The sequence below is a fragment of the Hyaena hyaena genome, unplaced genomic scaffold (assembly GCF_003009895.1).
Source record: "Hyaena hyaena isolate Hyena2069 unplaced genomic scaffold, ASM300989v1 scaffold_7, whole genome shotgun sequence".
In the NCBI taxonomy this organism is placed as follows: domain Eukaryota; kingdom Metazoa; phylum Chordata; class Mammalia; order Carnivora; family Hyaenidae; genus Hyaena; species Hyaena hyaena.
In genome coordinates, this window is record NW_024080639.1 from 8027213 (window position 1) to 8050637 (window position 23425).

Sequence of the window (23425 nt, forward strand, 5' to 3'; positions counted from 1 at the left end):
CAAACACAATGGGTTCATTCAAAGTATGCTTACAGGCATTTAATAAGAGAATAGAAATTTCCTCATACCTTTGCTTTAGTTACAACTATAGAATAAAAACTTAGTGTAATAGCCATTCTCTGTAATAAATGCTGATTGGCAAATTTTCTCAAAGCAAAGTGTACAATTTTTAAATTATTTTCTATGTTCTGACTGTTTACTGAAATGTCTGTTGAATTTCATATTTAAAAAATGAAATTGTATTTTGTATAATTTTTTTCCGTTTCAGTTTACGGGTAATTTATTCCTTATCTTAATTTAGCTAAGTATCAGCGAGTGATGGATTAAAGAAAAAAAAAGGGTCCTTCATCGTGGACGAAGCAGCACTGGTGTAAATAACTAAAGTGTGTTCCTCGACAGCAGACTGCATTTTATTCAAATTTGCCTGAGAGTGGGACTTACGCAATTATTTATTAAATAAGTGAGTGAATTTTCAATCTTGAACACTAGGTCTGCACTATTAGATGTCTATTACAGTACCTCAATGACTACAGTTGCTGACATTTTTAAGTTATTAAATGCCATGACCTGTGTTGAGCGCTTTCCCTTCCACCACTTGCACTCACGTTTCCCTTCCTCCCGGGGAGAGGGCGTGCCCAGAACCACGACCCGCCCTCTCTGTGCATTCGTTGGTCGAGCCCGACGTCCGTTACTGCTGAGTCCCGCCCAAACCACGCCCCCACGCAGTCTGCAGGGCGAGGAGAAGGCGTGGTCATTATGCTGCTGGACCATCGAGACCGTCTCCTCCCGTGAAAATCGGGACGCGCTCGAAGACCGGCGCCGTGACGGTGAGAGCGCGTTCCGCAGTCCCGCGGAGTGGGCGCGAGAGGCCAGCGGCCTCAGCTGGAGCACGCCGCGCCCCACCCCGCCCCGGCACGCAAGCTCCGCGCGAGTTCGCGCACGCGCGCCCACACCCATCCAAGCCTCAGTCTGGCTAGAGGGGACCCGGCTGGCCGAGGTTGGGCGGCTGAGGTACAAGGGGAGGAGCCTTAGCTTCTGCCGCTGTTGCCGTCGCGATCGCCGTCGCAGCTGCGGCTGGAGAGAAGCATGTCTGCAACAAGAAACAAGAAAGTGAAGATGGCCACCAAGTCGTGCCCCGAGTGCGACCAACAGGTGGGCGCCGAGGCGGGTGTGCAGGCGGGCGGCCGTTGCTGGCGGCCGTTGACTGTGGAGACGCCGCCTCGCCGGGTCCGGGTAGACTAGCGGGTGGGCCGGCCCTTGGGCTCGGAGGCTACAGTGGGAGCGCGGAATGGGCCGGGCTGAGCCGACGGGGTGGCAGGGAGACTCCCGGGGCCGCATTCCGGCCGGTGCCCACCTGGCGGCGTCAGCCGGGCGACTGTGTGTGTCCGGCGGCCCGCGGAGCGGGAGGGAGGCGTGGGTTTGTCTGGAGCAGACGAGGCGCCCCGTCTGGACCCTCCCCGAGTCGCCTGGCCTGGTGACAGCGGCGGGAGTGTGGGGGCAGCGGCCCAAGTGGACAAGCACGGCCCGTTCAGCTCCCTTCTAACCCGACGAGAATTCCCGATGTGCCCGGCTCCAGGCTCCTGCCACTAAGGGTTGCTTTGTTCCCATCAGCTATATATATGGTGACAAAAAGGGCCGCAGCCATAATGACATTTCCCTTTTAGATTTCATTAATTTGATGATCTTAATGTGCTTTTTAATACTTTTCATAACCCAGATAATCATTAATTTTTTCTAAATTTTTAATAGAACACCATTGATTACCAAGTTACTGTTAAAGCCCTGTTTTTCTAGGCAGTTCTCTCTTAGAATAATATGTGTCTAAATTCTTAAAAACTGATTTGCCATTCCTACCTGTATGTGGTTTCGTGAATTTTTAATATCTGCTTTATAAAGTAAGATCATAAACTCATGCAATGGCTTTATGACCACCAGTGGTCTAGTGCAGGTAGTCATTCATGCTTACTCCAGGCCCCTGGGGTAATCAGAATAGTATCAGAATTGTGGTCAGTGAGGATCCTCATAGCATACTAAGAACTATCTCTGCCTATCCAGACAGCTCAGGTGTGGAAAAAAACAAAAGAAAACCAAAAAACAAAATCCCACCCAAAAAACCCTTCCAGTGGTTGCAAGACTTACCGTGGCGTAGAAATTTCATGTTTCTCAGCCCATGAGTAAGGCCTTTGCTTCCCAGGTTTTGCAGGGAATAGTGTGATTATGTTGTACTTACGGAGGCCTAAAACTGTGACTTCTCACCGGGTACCTTCCAGTCCAGATGCCTTATTAAGGGGCCATTTTTACCATAACAATATTGCCTAATAACGCTACTTGATTAGGCTGACTGGATGAGCCGAAGTTGTATGCTTACCCAACTGAGCCACCCAGGTGCCCTGTATACATGTTCCTTTCAAGTACACATGGAACATTCTCCAAAACAGAACACATATTAGGCTGAAAAACTGGTCTCAAACTCAAAAATATCACATGCACCTTTCCTTTCTTTCTTTCTTTTTCTTTCTTTCTTTCTTTCTTTCTTTCCTTCCTTCCTTCCTTCCTTCCTTTCTTTCTTTCCTTCCTTCCTTCTTTCTTTTCTTTCTTTCTTTCTTTCTTTCTTTCTTTCTTTTCTTTTCTTTTCTTTTCTTTTCTTTCTTTCCTTCCTTTCTTTCTTTCCTTCCTTCCTTCCTTCCTTCTTTCTTTCTTTTCTTTCTTCCTTTCTTTTTCTTTTTCTTTCTTCCTTTCTTTTCTTTCTTTCTTTTCTTTTCTTTCTTTCTTTCTTTCTTTCTTTCTTTCTTTCTTTCTTTCTTTCTTTCTTTCCTTCTTTCCTTCCTTCCTTCCTTCCTTCCTTCCTTCCTTCCTTTCACAAATGGGGTAGAGAGAGGGAGAGAGAAAGAATTCCAAGCAGGCTCTGTGTTGACACAGTGCAGAGCCCAGCATGGAGTTCAAACCCATAAGCTGGGAGTTTATGACCTGAGCCGAAATCGAGTTGGTTGCTTAACTGAGCCACCTAGGGGCCCTACCATGCACCTTTTCTGACCACAACACTGTAAAACTAGAAGTCAGTCACAAGAAAAAACCTAGAAAAGAACACAAATTCATGGAGGTTAAATAACATGCTACTAAAAAATAAATGGGTCAAACAAGAAATCAAAGAGGAAATTAAAAAATATATGAAGACACATGAATATGAGAACACAGTAGTCCAAAATCTTTAGGATGCAGCAAAAGCTGTTCTAAGAGGGAAGTTTATAGCAATACAGGTCTATCTCAAAAAACAAGGAAAAACTCAAATAATCTAACCTTACATCTAAACGAGCTAGAAATAGAATAATAAACCAAACCCAAAACCAGTAGAAGGAAATAATAAAGATTAGAGCAGAAGAAAATAAAATAGAAACCAAACAAACGAAAACCAGTAGAACATCATTTAAACCAGGAGCTTTGAAAAAATCAACAAAAATTGATAAACTTTTTTTTTTTGAAAAAAAGACTCAAACAAGATCAGAAATAAAAGAGGAGAAATAACACCACAGAAATACAAAGGATTATAAGAGAATATTATGAAAAATGATATGCCAGCAAATTAGACATTCTGGAAGAAATGGATAAACTCCTAGAAACACATAAACTGCCAGAACTGAAATAGAAAGAAATAGAAAATTTGAACAGATCCATAACCACCAAATAAATGGAATTAGTAATCAAAGTCTCCCAAAAAACAGAAGTCCAGGGCCAGATGGCTTCCCAGGGGAATCTACCAAACATTTAAAGAAGAGTTAATACCTATTCTTCTCAAACTATTCTAAAAATAGAAGAGAAAGGAAAGCTTCCATATTGATTCTATGAGGCTACTGTTACCCTGATACCAAAACCAGACAAAAGAGAAGTTTAGGCTAGTATCTCTGATGAACATAGATGCAGAAATCCTCAACAAAATAGTAGTGAACCAAATCCAACAATACATTAAAGCTATAATTCACCGTAATCAAGTGGGATTTATGCAAGAGTGGTTCAGTCAATATATAAATCAATCAATGTGATACATCCATAAGAGAAAGGATAAAAACCATATGATTATTGACAAAGCACAACATCCATTCATGATAGAAAGCCTCCACAAAGTAGGTCTAGAGGGAACATACCCCAGCATAATAAAGGCCATATATGAAAAACCCATAGTCAACATCATATTCAATGGGGAAAAACAGAACTTTTCCCCTAAGGTCGGGAGCAAGACAAGAATATCTACTCTCACCACTTTTATTCAAGAAAGTACTGAAAGTTCTAGCCACAGTAATTAGACAGCTTAATTAATTTTAAATAGTTTAATTGGACAAAATATGTTGTACTGTATGAGACATCTTGAAAAATCTATGCTTTATTCAAGAAAAACAGGAGACTAGACTTTTTTTTTTTTTGGTGAGAAATGTTGTCTTTTATTAGGCTCCATAATATATAAATTAACATTAAATCAGTTCCCAGGATCTTCTGTCTCCTAGAAAGGAGCATATTAATTTGTAGATGTTAATATTCTACCTAAAAACTTAAGATATTTGTAACGATTGAAGATGGTCTTCTCGTCTACTAGAAAACCTTAAGGACATATGAAAGAAAAGAACTTCAAGATCTAGACAAAAATATTTTTTATTCTGAATTAAACAAAATCAAAACTCTAAAAAAGTAGTGCTTGTAAGATCCACTGGCTTACTTTAAGTTGTGTAAGTTTTCTTTAAACCTGAATTCGCTCAAATGTGTCAGTATCTTTTTTTTATCTTCATGGAGACCAAACAATTACATTCACAGAAACGCTTGCTAGAATTTTGATGTCTGAGAACCCCTGCACTTTGGACAGCATCCAATTAAAACATCAGTGTCACTTTCATTTATCAAAGAAAATATTTTATCAAGCTTCCAAAACAAATGTGAGGAGTTAAGTTGGGTTTGAATTGAAGAAAAAGGCCAAGTTAAATCTGGAAACACAGTTTTCATTTGGTGAAAGTTGAAATCCACGTACACATTCTAATTGAAGATGTGTCCTATATAGAATTTTTCAAGATTTTAAGAGTCTACCAGGCCACACCCTTGGCTGCCTTTACTGCCTTTGCTTTGCTTTTCCCTTTCCCTTTTTCTCTCTTTGCCTTCAGCCTTTTCCTTTGTCTCTGGTTCATCCATATGGGGTATTGTCCATGCTGGTCGAGAAGACTCTTTCTGTTTCTCTTAATATCAGTCTCCATTTTCATGTCATCTTTTTCATCTTGCACCACACATTCAGTTTTCTCTTGACAGCGTTTGGGTACCACCACAGTTGCTGTCTCTTGAACATCTTTCATTAAAACATCACCATCTATTTTAAGAATACTTTTAAGTGTTCTGAGTTCATTTGGGGCATTCTTTTTTCTCTTTTCAGCACTCATCTTCCTTTTCCACTTACTCCGTAAGCTTTTAGCCATATTTTACCTGGAAAGCAGTTAAGTCAGAATCTCAGAGATGGCACGCAGACCACGCTGACTGGAAGCCTCAACCTGGACCTTTTTTTTGGTTTTTAATGTTTATTTTTGAGAGAGTGTGCAAGCATAAGTGGGGGGAGGGACAGACAGAGAGAGAACGAGACAAAGACTGAGAGAATTCAAAGCAGACTCCAGGCTATTAGTGCAAAACCCAATGTGGGGCTTGAACCCACGAATCATGAGATCATGACCTGAGCCGAAGCCCAGTGCTCAACTGACTGAGCCACCCAGGTGCCTCGAGAATGGACATGTTTACATATTAAATTATAGCTTTCTGATTGTACTTTAAAAATAATTTTTTTTAATGTTTATTTTTGAGAGAGACACAGAATATGAGAGTGGGGGAAGTGCAGAGACAGAGACAGAGAGAGAGACAGACAGAAGCCAAAGCAGACTCCAGGCTTTGAGCTGTCAGCACAGAGCCCGATGCTGGGCTGGAACTCATGAGTAGTGAGATCATGTTCTCAGCCAAAGTTGGCTGCTTAACTGACTGAGCCACCCAACTGCCCCTGATTGTACTTATTCTTGTTTGTACTGTTTTGTTGAAATTCTTTTCTGGTTTTTGGTGAATAATTCTTGATTAAAGGATCGTCATTAGTGAAACTATTTTTGGAGCAGTATCTTTATTTTTTTCTTTTCAAATTGTTATTTAAATTCTAGTTGGTTAAATATGGTGCAGTATTGGTTTCAGGAGTAGAATTCAGTGACTCATCACTTACATTCAACACTGAGTGCTCATCATGTGAACAATATCATTAAAAGTTGTTTTTCTTCTTTTCTTTTTTTTTTTTTGCAGGTGTTTAAATATTGAAATGTGAAATGTCTGAGTAAAATCACAGTGGATTGTATCAAATTGATATCCTGTTTGTGATATCAATATATGTATATGTTATATATGTATATATGATGTCAGTATGTAATATCTATATATACATACACACACATATGATATGTACATATATGTATATATACATATGCATATTATATATGTGTGTGTATAATACACATAATACATATAATAGTTTTGCAAAGAGTTACTATTGGAGGAAACTAGGCAAGTGGATAAGGGTTTCTCAATAGTATTTCTTATAATTGCATGTGATCCTATTTCCTTAAATAAAAAGTAAACAAAAAAGCAAAAAGCAAAGAAGCCAAAAAAAAAAAAAGATATGATGAAAGACTTCTGTTTTTTGCCAAGATGGAGTAACAGAGAGCAGATTTTTTTCTCCTAACTGTAACATCCATAAAAGACAGATGAAACGTTCGAAACAATGGATTTCAGGACATTGGACATCAGGTAATGAAGGATTATGACTCAGAATTGAGATACAAATTAGATGAGCCTTACGATTGCCCTGGGTTATTGCCTTAAGAGAATTTCTGGCTGTGGCACAGGGAAAGGAAACTCATGAGTAGCACTACAGACCTTGTTGAGGAGATAGCCAAAAGCCCAGAGAGACCTAAGAAACAAAAGATTGAAATATGTCCACAGTTTAACCCAATTAGAATTTCAAAATTTGCTGTTAGATTTTGTGCAATGAAAAGATGAAAGGGCTGATTGCTTTGTGTGTCTCTACAGCATAGGTTCTGGGTTAACTTGAACATCTGCTGAAGTGTATGAGTGGTAAACCTTTTTAGCCTAAGTTGATACTGGGGCTCAAATTACAGTTATACCTGGGATCCTACTAAATTTAAACAGAGTACCCCTATACTTTTAAAGGAGTTGGAAAATATAGAGATCTCATAGTTTGTAAGTTCGAGCCCCATGTCAGGCTTCATAGCTGGCAGCTCAGAGCCTGCTTGGGATTCTGAGTCTCCCTCTCTCTCTCTGCCCCTCCCCTGTTCATGCTCTGTATCTCTCTCTCAAAAATAAATAAACATTTTAAAAAAATGTTTTAAAACAATTCTCTCTCTCCCTTTTCCTTTGCCCCTCACCCACTCTTGTATGCCAGTCTGCTCTCTCTCTCTCTCTCTAAAAAATTAAATAAAAATATGTAAAGATTATGACCTACCTCTGGTAGTAAAGACTTTAGAAAAGAAAATTGGCACCTAGGTGGCTCATTCAGTTGGACATCTGACTTGGCTCAGGTCATGATCTTTCAGTTCTGTGAATTCAAGCCCCACGTTGGGCTCTGTGCTAACAGTTCAGAGCCTGAAGCTTGCTTTGATTCTGTGTGTCCCTCTCTTTCTACCCCCCCCCCCCACGTTCTGTCTGTCTCTCTTTCAAAAATAACTAAATATTAAAAAAAATAAAACAGAAACCTGCAGGGCTTATGAGATTTGTTCAAGGTTTTTCCTCAACTGGAGACTAGGAGAACCTATGTTTGGCATCTTTTTTTATAGTCTTCCATATTCTTTCCCTCAAACTGGCTATTGTAAATTTGTAAATGATCCTTTTCCAGTAATTGATACTGGCCCTCTTCCTCTCTCATGTTCAAACTCTTGAAGGCAGATGTTTTTTAGTATTTTCTAGAAGTTTCATCTTGAAATATTATTTGTATATGGCATAAGGTAAGAATCAAAGTTCATTTTTTTAAAGACAGATATTATTCAAAATATCTTCTTCAACCACAACAGAATGAAGTTAGAAATCAACAACAGAAAGGAAAACTAGCAAATTCATAAATTATAGAAATTAAACAACGTACTCTGAAATAACCAATGGACCATAAAAAGAAATGATGGGTTTTTAGTTCTACTTTATCATTTGTAATCAATTTGTGTCTAAGTCTTGTTCCTTCCTCCCTTTGTTTTACCTTTTTTTAAGTGTTTACATAGTTAATTCTTTTGAGAGACAGTACCAGCAGGAGTGGGGCAGAGAGAGAGGGTGAGAGAGAAATCCCAAGCAGGCTCTGTGCTGTCAGTCCAGAGCCCGATGCTGGGCTTGAACGCACAAACTGTAAGATCATGACCTGAGCTGATACCAAGACTGAGCCACCCAGGTGCCCCTCCTTCCTCCCTTTAAAATGTCTGTCAAATGTATTCTTTTTTCTTTTGAAATACATTTCCCTGCCAGCATTGCAGAACAGGCCAACAGCCTCTCATCCTGGGATTAATGTAATAGTTTCCTAACTAGTTGTTTTCTTCTAATCTAATCCATGTTGTAACTATTCTGAGACATTTTAGGAAATAGTTGTTTTGTTTTGTTTGTTTGTTTTTTACTTTACATTGTTTCTGTGGCCACTCATATTAGTGTTATTAAACATTTACCATATGCATGGAACTGTAAAGGACTAGGAGAATGGGATGGGTATGATTTCCTATCTTGAATAATTTTTATGAGGAGATGGAGTTTAAATAAAAATATGATTTCTACCTTCAAGTAATTTATTGTTTTGTTGAAGAGACCACATAAACACTTGAGAAGTGTAATAAATAATAAAATAGTAACTTTTTTTCCTTTTTTTTCCCCTTCCAGGTTCCTGTTGCATGTAAATCTTGTCCCTGTGGTTATATATTTATTAAAAGGAAACTTCTAAAAGTAAAACATTCAGAGAAATCATCACCTTTTACAGGTAATTGAGAGAGTTTACCACCTCTCTGTCTTTTGTGGTTTCTTCATATAAAGTTAAAATTAATTTCTGTGAGTTAAAATTTTTTTTTTTTGCTGGTAAAGTTATAATACTAAAATCTAGTGAAGTACATTTTGGTTTTTATTAGATACAGCAAGTCATTTACATTGATTCTTTATCCAATTTAAATGTTAACTCCTTTACTGATAAATTTTGTAGCAAATTTTAATGAGAAATTTTAATTAGATAATGTTAACTGGGAAAAAGGAAACCTTGATTTTAGTATTAGAATATTTTTTAGTACCACTTAATTTTTTTCAATTCACTGATTTAGACTAGCTGCAAAGCTGCTGACTTCAATTTTATTTGAGATTGTAGCTTTCTCTCTAAAAATTAGAAATCTGGATTTATACCATAAGTGTAGTGAGAGGTAGGTTTTTGTTACTCTTATTTTTTGCTATGATAAAGTCACATTTGTAATAATAGTCAACCCAAAATGGCAATAGATTTATTATCAACAATTATTGAGTACCTAACATATGCCATATACTATGTATTTTGGGCATACAGTAATAAATCTACTACCAAGATAGGTTCATTGTGGTCATAATGGTTGAAGGTATATGCAGAGGAATATACATATGGGATATATGGAGAAAATATCAGTAATAAGTGCTGGGTAGGAAATTAAAATAGGGTACTGTCCTAGAGGTTAACTTGAAAGCTACTTTTGACTGAATGCTCAGGGAATGCATCTCTGAGGAGGAGATATTTGATAAGGTCTGAATAGATGAAGGGGCTAAACATATGAAAACCAGGGAAAGCAAATTCTAGGCAGAGGAAAAAACAAAGACAGGATTTATTCCAGGAATGCAGGATTGGTATCATATAAGAGAACCTGTTAGTGTCATATACCATGTTAATAAATATAAAGAAAAAATAAACTCAGTAGACTAAGAAAACCTTTGGCAAAATAAGTACCCATTCATTATAGAGATACTCAAGAAAATAGGAATTGAAGACAACTTAAAAAAATTTTTTTTAATGTTTATTTTTGAGAGGAGAGAGAGACACAGTGAGCAAGGGAGGAACAGAGAGAGGGAGACACAGAATCTGAAGCAGGCTCCAGGCTCTGAGCTGTCAGCACAGAGCTCACTGTGGGGCTCGAACTCATGAACTGCGAGATCATGCCCTGAGCCAAAGTCAGATGTTTAACCAACTAAGCCACCCAGGCGCCCCTTGAAGACTACTTTTTTAACCCGATGAAGTGTACATCTTAGCATTAAAACTATATCTTTAAATGGGAGGAACACTATAGGCATTTCCATTAATATCAGGAACAAGCATCTACACTATCTTCTCTACTGTTTAGCATTATGTTAAAAGTAAATTAGCCAAGTGAATTAAATAAGAGAAATCAGTAAGAGGTATAAAAATGAGTAAAGAACAAGTAGAACAATACCTATTTACAGATCATAGTATAACTACTCCAGAGAATCAATAACAAACTAACTCCTACAGTAAAAGAATTCAGTAAGGATCAGGATTTAAAATTAACATATAAAAATCAACTTTCATATATACAGATAGCTAACCTGAACATAATGTTAGAGGAAAGCCTATTTACAATAGCAACATGGAGGATTAAATGTTTAGGAATAAACTTAATAAGAAAGATATAAAACCTATACAAAGAAAATTGAAAACACTCCTAAAAGACACTAAAGCACATTTAAGCAAATGGTAAAATGTCCTTTGTTCCTGACTAGGATGATTCAAAATCATAAAAATGTTAATCCTCCCAAGTTAATTTATAAAATCAGTGCAATCTTAATAAAAATTCTAATAAGTTTTATTGAGTCAGACAAGCTGATTTTAAGGTTCATGTGGAAAAACAAACATGCAAAAATAACCAGTAAAATCATCAGTTGGCATTTAGTAAGAGTCCGCAAGAAATTAAATGGGAAATAATAGTCTTTTCTGTAAATAGTGTTGGGATACCATGCAAAAATAATGAAGTTGGGAACCTAGCTCATGCCACATATAAAATTAATTCAAAATAGATCATAAACCTGGGGCGCCTGGGTGGCTCAGTCGGTTAAGCATCTGACTTCAGCTCAGGTCATGATCTCATGGTTTCTGGGTTTGAGCCCTGCTTCGGGCTCTGTGCTGACAGCTAGCTCAGAGCCTGGAACCTGTTTCGGATTCTGTTTGTCTCCCCCTCTCTCTGACCTTCCCTTGCTCACGCTGTCTCTCTCTCTCTCAGAAATAAATAAAAAACATTTAAAAAATTAAGAAAAAAGAATTCAGTTAAAAAAATAGATCATAAAATAAACCTAAATGATAAGAGCTAATGAAACTAAAACTCCTAGAGCAAAGCATAGCAGTACACCTTAGTGACCTTAGGTTAGGCAGTGTTTTCTTAAATATGACACCCAATGCTCAAATGACATACATAAATACATACATACTACATATATTAATTGATTATATAAATATTCAAAACTTTTTGCTGCAGATATCATCAAGAAAATAGACAACTTACAGAATGGGAAAAACTATTTGCAAATCACATATCTGATAAGGTACTTTTATCTGGAATGTATAAAGAATTCTTATCCTCAATAATAAAAAGAGAAATAACTCATTTAAAAAATGGACAAAAGATTTGAATAGGATTGGTCCAAAGAAGATATACAAATGACCAACAACTATACCAAAAGATTTTTGTTAGTCATTAGAGAAATGCAAATCAAAACCATGAGATACACTACTTGACACCACTAAGATGCAGTAATAGAGACAGAAAATAACAAGTTTTGGAGAGGAAGTGGAAAAGTTGAAACACTCCTACATTGCTCTTAGGAATGTAAAATGGTATAGACACTTTGAAAACAATCTATCAGTTCCTCAAATGGTTAAATACACAATTAAAATACGATCCAGCAATTCCACTCTTAGGTATAAACCCAAGAGAGTTGAAAACAGAACTGGACACAAAACCTTTGTGAATGTTATTAGCAGTATTATTCATAATAGCTAAAAAGAGACAGTCCTGATGTCCATCAACGATAATCAACAAATGTGGTATATCCATATAATGGAATATTATTGACAGTAAAAAGAAAGGAAATATTGATATGTACTACAACATGAATGACTCCTGAAAATGTGCTATGTGAGAGAAGTCAGTTATAAAAGGTCACATATTTTATGATCCTAATTATAAGAAATGTTCACATAGATAGATATATAAATAGTAAATAGATTAATGGTTTAGGGCTGGGAAAAGGTGAGGGTGAGAATAGGGAACAATTGTTAATTAGACACAGTTTCTTTTGAAAGAGGAAAAGTGTCCTAAAAGTGGATTCACATCCCTGTGAGTATACCGAAAATCACCAAATTGTATGTTTTAAATGGGTAAATTGTATGGGATGTAAATTATATCTCAATAAAACCAATTTTATAAATAGCCAGAGAAACACTTAAAAAGAGAAACTATAAGGGTTGAATTGCCCTACTAATTAAAACGTGGCATTGGCAGGGACAAATAGACCAGTGGAAAAGAATAAAAAAGTCAGAATTAGACCCAGATTCCTATGGAAAGTTAGTATATGAGAAAGGTGGTATTTCAGATTATTAGGGTAAAGATGGACCTTTTCTTCTTTTTTAAAAAAAATTTTTTTAAATGTTTTATTTATTTCTAGGAGAGAGAGAGAGAGACAGCGTGAGCAGGGGAGGGTCAGAGAGAGAGGGAGTCACAGACTCTGAAACAGGCTCCAGGCTCTGAGCTGGCAGTCAGCACAGAGCCCGATGCGGGGCTCGAACCCACGAACCGCGAGATCATGACCTAAGCGAAAGTCGGACGCTTAACCGACTAAGCACCCAGGCGCCCCTCTTCTTTTTTTTTATTGTGGTAAAATACACACAATATCATTTTAACTATTTGTAAGTGTACAATTAAGTGGTATTAAAGTCATTCACAATTCTGTATAGCCATCACTGCTATTTATACTTAAAACTTTTTTTATCATTCCCAACATAAACACTATACCCATTAAACAATCTCTTCCTCTCCACTCCTCCCCCAAATCTCCCCAAATCCCTGGAAATCTCTCCTTTGTGTCTCTGTAAATGTGCTTATTCCAGGTACCTCATATATAAGTGGAATTATATAATATTTGTCCTTCTGTGTTTGGCTTATTTTACTAAGCATAATGTTTTCAAAGCCTATTATGTTGTATATATAAAAATTTCATTACTTTTTATGGCTGAATAATTACCATTATATATATATACTACATTTTTTAAATTAATTCATCTGCTGATGGACACTAGGGTTGTTGTAATGAACATTGGTATACAGATATCTGTTTGAATCCTTGGTTTCAGTTCATACCTAGGAGTGGAATTGCTGGGTCATATGGTAGTTTTATGTTTAACCTTTTGAAGAAATGTAAAAATCTTTTCTGCAGTGGTTGCACTATTTTACATTCCCATAAGCAATGCATGAGGGTTCCAATTTTTCTATATTTGGACCAACATTTATCATTTTCTGATTTTTTTTTTAATTATAGCCATCCTAGTAGGTGTAAACTGTTATCTTACTGGGTTTTGATATACATTTCCCTAAAACTAGCAGTTTTAAGCATCTTTTCATGTGCTTATGGCCATTTGTATATCTTCTTTGGAGAAATGTCTATTCAACTCCTTTGCCCATTTTTAATTGGGCTGTTTTGGTTGTTTGTTAAGCTATAGAAACTCTTTATGTATTTTCAGTATTAATCCCTTGTCAGAAGTATGCTTTGCAAGTATTTTTTCCCATTTTGTAAGTTGTCTTTTTACTTTTTTGATAGCGTCCTTTGATGCACAAAATTCTCCATTTTGATGAGGTCCAACTTACCTAATTTTTCTTTGATTTTTATTGTTAATTGTAGTAACATACAAAAAATATAAAATTTACCATCCTAATTATTTTTAAGTATATAGTTCATAGTATTAAGTACCTTCACATCTTTGTACTGTGGATCTCCAGAATCTTTTCATCTTCCCAAACTGAAACTCCATCACCTTGGTGATGGCAACTCCCATTCCTCCTTCCCCCACTAGTCTCTGCTAACCTCTATTCTACTTTCTGTCTCTAAGAGTATGACTATTCTAGCTATGCCCTTTAAGTAGAATCACACAATATGTCTTTTTGTGACTGTTTTATTTCACTTAGCATCATATCTTCATGGTTCATCTGTGTTGTAGGATATGTCAGAATTTCCTTTCTCTCTTTTGTTTTTTAGACAGAGAGATAGCAGGGGAGGAGCAGAGGGAGAAAGAGAATCTTAAGCAGGCTCCACACTCAGCATGGATCCTGATGTGGGGCTCAATCCCACAACCCTAGGATCAAGACCTGAGCCAAAATCAAGAGTCAGATGCTCAACCAACTGAGCCATCCAGGCACCCCAGAACTTCCTTCTTTTTAAGGCTGAATAATATTCCATTGTATGTAATTACCACATTTTCTTTATCCATTTATTGGTTGATAGACACTTGGGTTGTTTCCACCTTTTGGCCATTGTGAATAATGATGCTGTGAATGTGGGTGTATAAATACCTCTTTGAGACTCTGTATTCAGTTCTTTTGGATATATTCCCAGAATTGGAATTATTGGATCATATGATAATTCTGTTCTTAATTTTTGAGAAACCAACATGTTTTCCATAGAGGCTTGTATCATTTTCTGTTCTCACCAACTGTGCCCAAGGGTTCCAATTTCTCTATGTCTTTACTAACATTTGTTATTTTCTCTTACTAGTAGCTGTCCTGTTGGGTGTGAGTTGATATCTCATTGTGGTTTTGATTTGCATTTCCCTAATGATTAATGATGTTGAGCATCTTACCAAATCCTTGTTGGCCTTGTGTATATTTTTGTTTAAGAAATATTTATTCAAGGGGTGCCTGGGTGGCTTAGTTGGTTAAGCGTCCGACTTTCGCTTAGGTCATGATCTCACAGTTTGTGGGTTCGAGCCCCGCTTCGGGCTCTGTGCTGACTGCCAGCTCAGAGCCTGGAGCCTGTTTCAGTCTGTGACTCCCTCTCTCTCTGACCCTCCCCTGCTCACGCTGTCTCTCTCTCTGTCTCCTAGAAATAAATAAACATTTAAAAAAAAATATTTATTCAAGTACTTTGCTCATTTTAAAATCTGGTTATTTGTGGGGTGCCTCAGAGGCTCAATCGGTATGGCATCCAACTTTGGCTCAGGTCATGAATTTGCTGTTCGTGGGTTTGAGTCCTACATTGGGCTTTGTGCTGACAGCTCAGAGCCTAGAGCCTGCTTTGGATTTTGTGTCTCCCTCTCTTCTCTATTCCCCCTTCCCTGCTTGTGCTCTGTCTCTCAAAAATAAATAAGCGTTAATTTTTTTTTTTTTTTAAATCTAGCTATTTGTATTTTGTTGTTGAGTTGTAGGAGTTCTATATATATTCTGGATATTTATCCCTTATCAGATATGTGATTTGGAAATATTCTATTCTGTAGGTTGCCTCTTCACTATTAGTTGTGTCTTTTGCCCTGAAGTTTTAAATTTTGATGTAGTCCAGTTTACCTATTGTTACTTTTGTTGTCATATCCATTAAATTGTTGCCAAATCCAGTGCCATGATGATTTTCCTTAAAGTTCTCTTAAAGACATTTGTAATTTTAGTTTTTACATTTAGGTCTTTGATCCATTTTTGAATTAATTCTTGTATAAGGTCTGGGTTAGGGTCCAACTTCATTCTTTTACCTGTGGATATATAGTTTTCTCAGTACCATTTGTTGAAAAACCATCCTTTCACACTGAATGGTCTTGACACCCTTGTTGAAAATCAGTTGACCATATGTGTGAGGGTTTCTTTCTAATCCATTGGTCTTTATATTTGTTCTTATGCCCATACCATATTGTTTTAATTATTGTGGCTTTGTAGTAAGTTTCAAAGTTGGGAAGTGTGAATTCTCCAACCTTACTCTTTTACAAGATTATTTTGATTATTCAGGGCCCCTTATGATTCCATATGAAAATGAGGATCTGCTTTTCCATTTCTGCCAAAAAGGCTATTGGACTTTTGATAGGGATTACGTTGAATTTGTAGATTGCTTAGGTAATACTGACATCTTAATGATGTTAAGTCTTCCTGTCTATGAATATGATTGTCTTTTCATTTATTTAGATCTTAATTTCTTTCAGCAGTGTTTTCAGCATAAAATCTTACCTCCTTGTTTAGAGTTATTCGTAATTATTATTTTTGGTGCTGTTATAAATGGAATTACTTTTTTAGTTTTCTCTTCAGGTTATTCATCACTGGTGTATAAAAGCAGAACTGATTTTTATTCTTGTATTTGACAACTTTGCTGAACTTTGGAAAGTTTTTGGAAACTTTTTTTGGAAATGATCTACTTTTTTTCATGGAACAATGAATGATCCACTTTTAGCATTTCCCAAATGTCTACCCACTTGTCCCTGCACTATTATTAAAAGAGCCATCTTTATCCCCCATTAACATGAGTTAATTCCTATATGGTTGGTGTGTAGGCTTGCTAACTGAGACTTAAAATCCAGAAGCATTAAAAGAAAAGATTGATAAATTTCACTAAATTAAATTCTTGCATAGAAAAAAAAATCCCGTAAGTAAAAATTTGTCAAAGAGAAACTGGGGGAAAAATTCACAATGTATACCCTTAAAAAGGACAATATTTTTTATATTTAAACAGCTCGTAAAATTTGAGGGACAAAAGCTTTTCAGGTTGCAGTGTCAGGCAGTGAGGAGCTCTTGTCCACACTGGCAGCCATGCAGTCCAGTGGCCCTCTGCAGTCCATGCAGGTCCTTGGACACAAGAAGATGGCCAGTGCACTTCCTGGTGCATTGCAAACAGGGCAACAGCCTTATCCAGATGAACGGACAGCCCCTGGAGATGATCTGTCAGTGCACACTGTAGTACAAGCTACTGGAATCTGTTCTGCTTCTGGGCAAGGAATGATTTCCTGGGATGGATGTTTGAATCTGCGTGAATGGTGGTAGTCATGTGGTCCAGATTTGCACAGTTCACCAGTCTCAGCTCCAAAGCCCTGGTGTCCCTATTACTAGAAATACGTGGATGAGGCTTCCAAGGAGCCCACAGACATCCCCATCCATTATGACTGGATCCTGCTGGTGGTAGTGGATCCCCATCACAGCAAATCCAAAAAGTTTGGAGGCCCTGGTACCCATATTTTCTACCAGAAATCCTATTGATAAGCCCATCATGAAGATTAGAGTTCACCTTGGTAATAAACAATGGTTATGAGATTTAAGGTTTCAAAATAAAACAAAACAAAAGATTTGAGGGGCAGAGTTCCAAAAGCCTGATATAAAAATGTGAATCAGACATGAAGAGACAACTCAAAAAAATAAGACATGGTAATGGCCTGAAGTATATTAAAAAAACGTTCAAATTCACTCATAATTAGAGAAATGAAATTAAAATAATACCTATCAATGAAAAAAATTGTTGAATATGACAGTATACTTTGTTGGTGAAGCTGTGGAGAAATGGATACTCCCATACATTGCTGTTGGGAACGTGAATTGTTATAATCCTTTGGAAGGGAAATTTGGTAATAACTAAAAATATGTATTTACTTTTTTTAATAATGTTTTTATTTATTTCTGAGAGAGAAAGAGGCAGAGTGAGCAGGGAAGGGTCAGATAGAAGGAGATACAGAATCCGAAGCAGGCTCCAGGCTCTGAGCTAGCTGTCAGCACAGAGCCCGATGTGGGGCTCGAACCCATGAACCGTGAGATCATGACCTGGGCTGAAGTTGGACACTTAACTGACTGAGCCACCCAGGCGCCCCCGTATTTATTTACTTTTGACCCAGGGGGAAATGTGAACCTGGACAAACAGTTCTTTCATATACCTGAAGTATTATTTTTATTCATTTACACCCAAAATTATGTATGAAGCCAAAGAAAGTGAAGCAATAAATTGAAAGAAGGAAAATTCCATAGTAAATAAGGATTTAGAAAATGTAAAGAACACGTGAAGTAGCAGTCATTCAGATCATGTGAAACAGGGAAGAGGACACCTAAAAATACTTCTATAAAAAAACATAAGAAACAGGTGTTTATGAGCCCATATGGGAGAATTTTTTTCTAAGCATTAAACTTATCTGAAATCTTAATTGATAGTACAGAAAAAATTAGTGTGGCATTGAGTTCCTAGACTTAAAAGCACAACTTATATTTTAGTTCAAAATCATTTATTTTAAAGTAATATTTACAAAATTACTAGAAATTGTATTCTTATTGTAAAGTCATCTGCTTGATATAAACTGATGGCAGCAGAACACAGTGGTAAAAAAACGTGTGTTCTCCAGATGAAATTTCCGACATTTGACTAGTTGAAACTTGACCATGATTGGTAAAGTTGATATCAGGTCTGTTTTCAGGTATGTTGTTTAGTATTCATAATGATATTATGGTCTTCAGTTTTCTTCGATGGCTGAGTTTTTATTGTTTGTTTCCCCCACAGAAGCGGACTGTACCATATCTTTGAAAGATTTGCGAATACTGTTTTTATATGAATTTAAACTAGGACATAGTGCAGCCACGGCAAGTAGAAACATCAATTCTGTGTTTGGAGAAGGCTCTGTTAGTGAAAGGACTGTCCGGTGGTGGTTTGAAAAATTTCGTTCTGGGGATCTGAGTCTGAAAAATGAGCCTCGAGGGAGACCCAAATCTGTTTTAAATGAAGATCAATTGAGAGCCATGGTGGAAGCTAACCCCAAAACAGCAATTAGAGGCCTTGCAGCAGACTTAGGAGTTTCTGCTACAACAATTTCTCGACATCTGGCTGCAATAGGAAAGGTGAAAAAGTTGGACAAATGGGTAGGTACCACACCAACTGATGGATGATCATAAATGGAGATGATTAGAGATGTGCTCATACCTTAGGATTTGAAAGAGCAGAGACCTATTCTGGAGAGGATCATAAGCTTTGACAAAAAATGAAAGTGGTCTGGACAGTGGCTGGATGTTGATGAAGTTTCCAAACGTGTGAAAATCATCATTGCAACCAAAATGAAGATTCTAGTAATAATGGTGGTCTCCAAAGAGAATATTTATTACTTTTAACCCAGACAAAACTAACAGTAGCATCTTAATTGTCAAGGGGTTGAAGTTATGTATAAAAGTGGACGTAAAAGCACTCTGCATTCATTAACAGACATGGACCTATACTTTTTGATGACAACATTTGACCACTGCAATTGCAGACCACCCTAGGGAATAACTGAATTAGGCCAAGAACTTTTGCCATATCCCTCACACTCACCTGACCTTTTTTCATCAGATTACCACCTTTTTCATCATTTGGAAGTCTAAGAAACAACATTCTCCAATAGAGAACAAGGATTTGTATAACTGTTAACAATACTGAATTTTATACATATATAATTTAATATTTGGAGAAATTTGTCATTTGGAGAAAGCAGTTATGTGCTAACAGCACATATTTTGGTTGAATAAAACTTTTTCTGAAAAATATAACATTTTCATTTTTATATAAAGGCATATTCATCTGGTTTAACCTAATAGCTTCCCAGACCATGGCAGAACATGAAGACTGAAAGGTACCAAATGTCCTGGAAAACTACAAGCTGTCTCTCAGTTTTGGGCAGTTTCTACATTGGAGGAATGTAGAACAACCCAAAGTGTATATAAGTTTGAAAGATGCTTAGGAGTCAGCCATGCAAAGATCTGGGTGTAAAGAGGGTTTTAGAGAGATGAGAAGCCTCATCAAAAGCTGTCAGGCTCTGAGAAAATATTTTCTGAATAAAGAAATGAAAGCATGTTTCTAACACCAAAACCCATGCACACAATAGACATGGCACAATAGTGCTTTTGAATGATAATACTTACTGTCACATAGAGCCAATCCCTTTCACATGTTTTCCGTTCTTATTCTTTATTTTTGATAAATAAAATATGACCTATTCTGGAGAGGAAAGTGTGACCATTATGTCAGAGACTATAATTAATGGGCTTTTTATGGTTTTGTAGCTAGGTTGCAGTTACTCCTTGGGGCATCCAGGGATTAAGTTGGGATAAAGATACTGATGGTCCTCTTCCTGATGTTCTCCCTTCTGACAACCAGCTATGTCTACTCCATGAGGGAGAGTTAGGGAATCCTAAAAGCTAAGAGGTGAGAGAAGGATATCCTGGAATGGATCTTACTTGGAGAGAGAGACAGAAAGAGGGAAGAAGGGAGAGGAATGGAAGGAAAGCTGGAATGGAAATTCCCTAAAGTAGAATTGACTATGAGCCAAAGAATTAAAGACCATGGGATGCATTACTGCAAATTAAAAAAAAAAAAAAAAAAAAGTGTCCTTTTCTTTCGGTAGCAGCCCTGCACTATGACAGAGGCTTTGTGAGCAGAGTGCCTTTCAGTTCTAATTTACTCCCCTGGCTGGATGCCCTGGTCTGGAGTCACCTGCTCATTTTACTGCCCCATCCTTGGATTGTCCAGGAATCTATTTGGTGTTTTTGTGGGCTTTTGCTTACTCTCAAGAGAGAATGAAGCCTAAGATTTAGCTCAAACTGATAGGGTAACCAGGCTAAAACCAGTAGTATGGGAAGGACTTTATATGAAAGGCAGCAAGTACAAGGGTGAGGTCAAATGGTCACAGAGGATTGCCCAATGTGAAAGAAAGTGGTGTATAGTTACTTAGTCTGAGTAGTAGTTGCTTTATGGCCATCCACCCTTTCCTCATTTCTCAGACCCCTTGTCAGACTTCCAGAGCTGGATCCTAGACTTTTGTCTAAAACAGCTAGTAGATATCCTTGTTCAGCCCAAATGAGTGGTTTGGGGATGGGTAGGCAACCCAAAAAGAAGCAGTAAAATGTGATGAGACATGGAAAGGAGCAGTTACAGAATGTTCAGTTATCCTAGCAATAATCCTTACCACCTCCAAGAAAGGGTATAGACTTGAGAGGCAGAAATGACTCCTGGATTGAGTTGTGCCTTTACTATTATTAGTGTATTTTGGTTATGTGAGATGGCAAGTCCTCTTTTTGCTTAAACTATTTTGGAGAGCTGGGCTATCTATTTTGGCAGAAGAAAGTTTCCTGACTCAATACTCTCCCCTGAGCTTAACTGTAAAATGAAGTTCATGATACTACTTTGCAAGGTTTGGGGATCAAGAGGGGACAATATAAAACACAGACATGGAGTAGATGCCCAATAAGTAGTATTTAATACTATGAAAAGTAAGAGCAGAAGAAACAAAGTAAGGTGTGTGGGATACCTCTGGAGGCCCTTCTGTGTCCAGGGTAGCTAGTTGGGCTGAGTTCAGTGCTCACTGAAGGCTGGTGCCTGGCTTGGACTGTCCAGAGGTACTCAGCTATAGAAGAGGGCTGACCTTTTCAGTCACTTTGAGCCTGTGGCTTTTCTGTAAATAGCAACTACAACTTTTTTGTTTTAAGATTATTTTGAGAGAGCACAAGTGGGGGTAAGGCACAAGAGAGAGGGAAAGAGGGAGAGAGAGAATCCCAAGCAGCTAACAGGGCAAAGTCCAACATGGGACTCCATCTCACAAACTGAGATCATGACCAGAGCCAAAATCAAGAGTTGAACACTCAATCAACTGAGCTACCTATGTGCGCGAAACTACAGCTTTAAATTTGTAACTAGGAGCTATATTAGATTTTCAAGAAAAATGGGTAATTTTATACACATAAAGTCCTGCCAAGCATCCCAGCATGCTTATTCTCCTTTCCACTTGGGGGGTGGGAGGAGCTTTAAGAGGTTCCTTGGTAGAAACTTTGGTTTGAGTGTCAAAATAAAGGAATGAGATGGAAGCTGCTACATCTCATCTCCCTGTCATGTCCCTGAGGTAGCTTGGGTCCTGATTATAAAAGGGAATATTTGATTTACTTATGTGACTCTTGATCTCAGTGTTGTGAGTTAGAGCCCTGTGTTGGGGGTAGAATTTACTTAAAACAAAAAACAAAGTGGCTTTGAATAGCCATTTTGGTTTATTGAGTATGTAATAGCCATTATTAAAGAAGTTCCGGGGCGCCTGGGTGGCTTAGTCGGTTAAGCGTCCGACTTTCGCTCAGGTCATGATCTCGCGGTTCGGGTTCAAGCCCCGCGTCGGGCTCTGTGCTGACTGCCAGCTCAGAGCCTGGAGCCTGTTTCAGTCTGTGACTCCCTCTCTCTCTGACCCTCCCCTGCTCACGCTGTCTCTCTCTCTCTCCTAGAAATAAATAAAACATTAAAAAAAAAAAATTAAAAAAAAAAAAAAAGTTCCTGCCTAGTCTGATTGCTTCTTGTGAGACTAGAGCACCTACAGTTACTTTAATAGCATGCATGAAAGATCTTGGGTAAAGTTAGAGATAGGATCAAAGACCAGTGGAAAGTAGACTCTCTTCCAGGACCTGTCAGTAGGTTGGACTCTCCTTTCTGTTGGTGCTTTGGTCACAAAGCCTCCTTTCACTTCCTCTTATCTCAGCTAATTTGCCCATGTTGCTACTGTTCTTCACCTTATTACCTCTACCCATCATGCACATTTCCCCCATGATGCATTACCTGATTACTCCACCCCACTACAGGTCAGGTCTTCTTGTCAGTGGCCTTAGAGCCCCAGTATGTTTCATTGTAATTGTGATCACAGTAGTTACATATTTATTGGTTTGATAGTATGTGTTTGTCATCTCTGCTACATTATAAGATTCGCAGCAGTAGGGACTTTTTTCCTCACAAGATCATAACACCATCAAGAGCACAAGGTCCAGCACATGGTAGGTACCTAGTAAATGTTTGTTAAATGAATGAATAAGTGTTAGGGCCAGTGTCATTCACTTTATAGAAAATCCTTGTTTTCGAGTGCCTGGGTGGCTCAGTCGGTCAAGCTTCTGACTTCGGCTCAGGTCATGATCTCAGGGTTTGTGAGTTTGAGCCCCTCATCAGGCTCTGTGCTTACAGCCTTGCCTTGGAGGCTGCTTTGGATTCTGTGTCTCCCTCTCTCTCTACCCCTCCCCTGTTCGTACTCTGTCTCTCTCTCTCTAAAATAAACATTAAAAAAAATTTTTTTAAATCCTTGTTTTGGTATCAGTGTAAGGAATATGTTGATAACAAATTGAAAATGTAATGAACGGTGGCTTAAATAAATTGGTTTTGTTTCCTGTAACTTCTGAAAATTTTCAAACATACAAATTACCTAAACTTTGCAGTGAACACCTATATGCCAGCCACCTAGATTGACATTACTTTACTTTATGATTATACTTTATCACTTATCTACCCATGTAGCTATCCTTTATTTTTATGCATTTCAATGTAAAGTTGCAGGCATTAGCACATTTCACCCTTAATACTTTATCATACATATCATTACCTAGAGTTC

At 37.7% G+C, this 23425-nt stretch overlaps 2 protein-coding genes and 1 pseudogene across 3 annotated transcripts; 2 read left to right on the forward strand and 1 right to left on the reverse strand.

Moving 5' to 3' along the window:
- Positions 1-767: 767 nt before the first annotated feature.
- Positions 768-20021, forward strand: CUNH16orf87 (chromosome unknown C16orf87 homolog). Of its 2 annotated transcripts, none has more exons than XR_005530044.1 (3): positions 768-1152; positions 8923-9019; positions 14308-14346. XR_005530044.1 is itself a non-coding variant. In XM_039241189.1 (3 exons), exons 1-3 carry the CDS (start codon positions 1087-1089, stop codon positions 18933-18935), a joined length of 546 nt encoding a protein of 181 aa, XP_039097120.1. In that variant the 5' UTR covers positions 768-1086; the 3' UTR covers positions 18936-20021. The 2 variants fall into 2 exon arrangements, 1 of the variants encoding a protein (XP_039097120.1); XM_039241189.1 differs by lacking the exon at positions 14308-14346 and adding an exon at positions 18553-20021.
- On the reverse strand, positions 5064-5478 carry LOC120237784 (uncharacterized protein C12orf31 homolog). The gene has a single exon (XM_039241206.1). It carries the CDS (start codon positions 5445-5447, stop codon positions 5064-5066), a length of 384 nt encoding a protein of 127 aa, XP_039097137.1. The 5' UTR covers positions 5448-5478.
- LOC120237789 lies at positions 16830-17559 on the forward strand (annotated as a pseudogene).
- Positions 20022-23425: the final 3404 nt, after the last annotated feature.

What these genes read in the sequence shown, in the direction of transcription:
- CUNH16orf87 (XM_039241189.1), top strand. Translation starts at nt 1,087, where the DNA reads ATGTCTGCAACAAGAAACAAGAAAGTGAAGATGGCCACCAAGTCGTGC. An exon ending in GCCCCGAGTGCGACCAACAG is followed by an intron (nt 1,153 to 8,922) that starts GTGGGCGCCGAG and finishes TTCCCCTTCCAG; the next exon opens with GTTCCTGTTGCATGTAAATC. An exon ending in GAAATCATCACCTTTTACAG is followed by an intron (nt 9,020 to 18,552) that starts GTAATTGAGAGA and finishes TTTCCCCCACAG; the next exon opens with AAGCGGACTGTACCATATCT.
- LOC120237784 (XM_039241206.1), bottom strand. Translation starts at nt 5,447, where the DNA reads ATGGCTAAAAGCTTACGGAGTAAGTGGAAAAGGAAGATGAGTGCTGAA.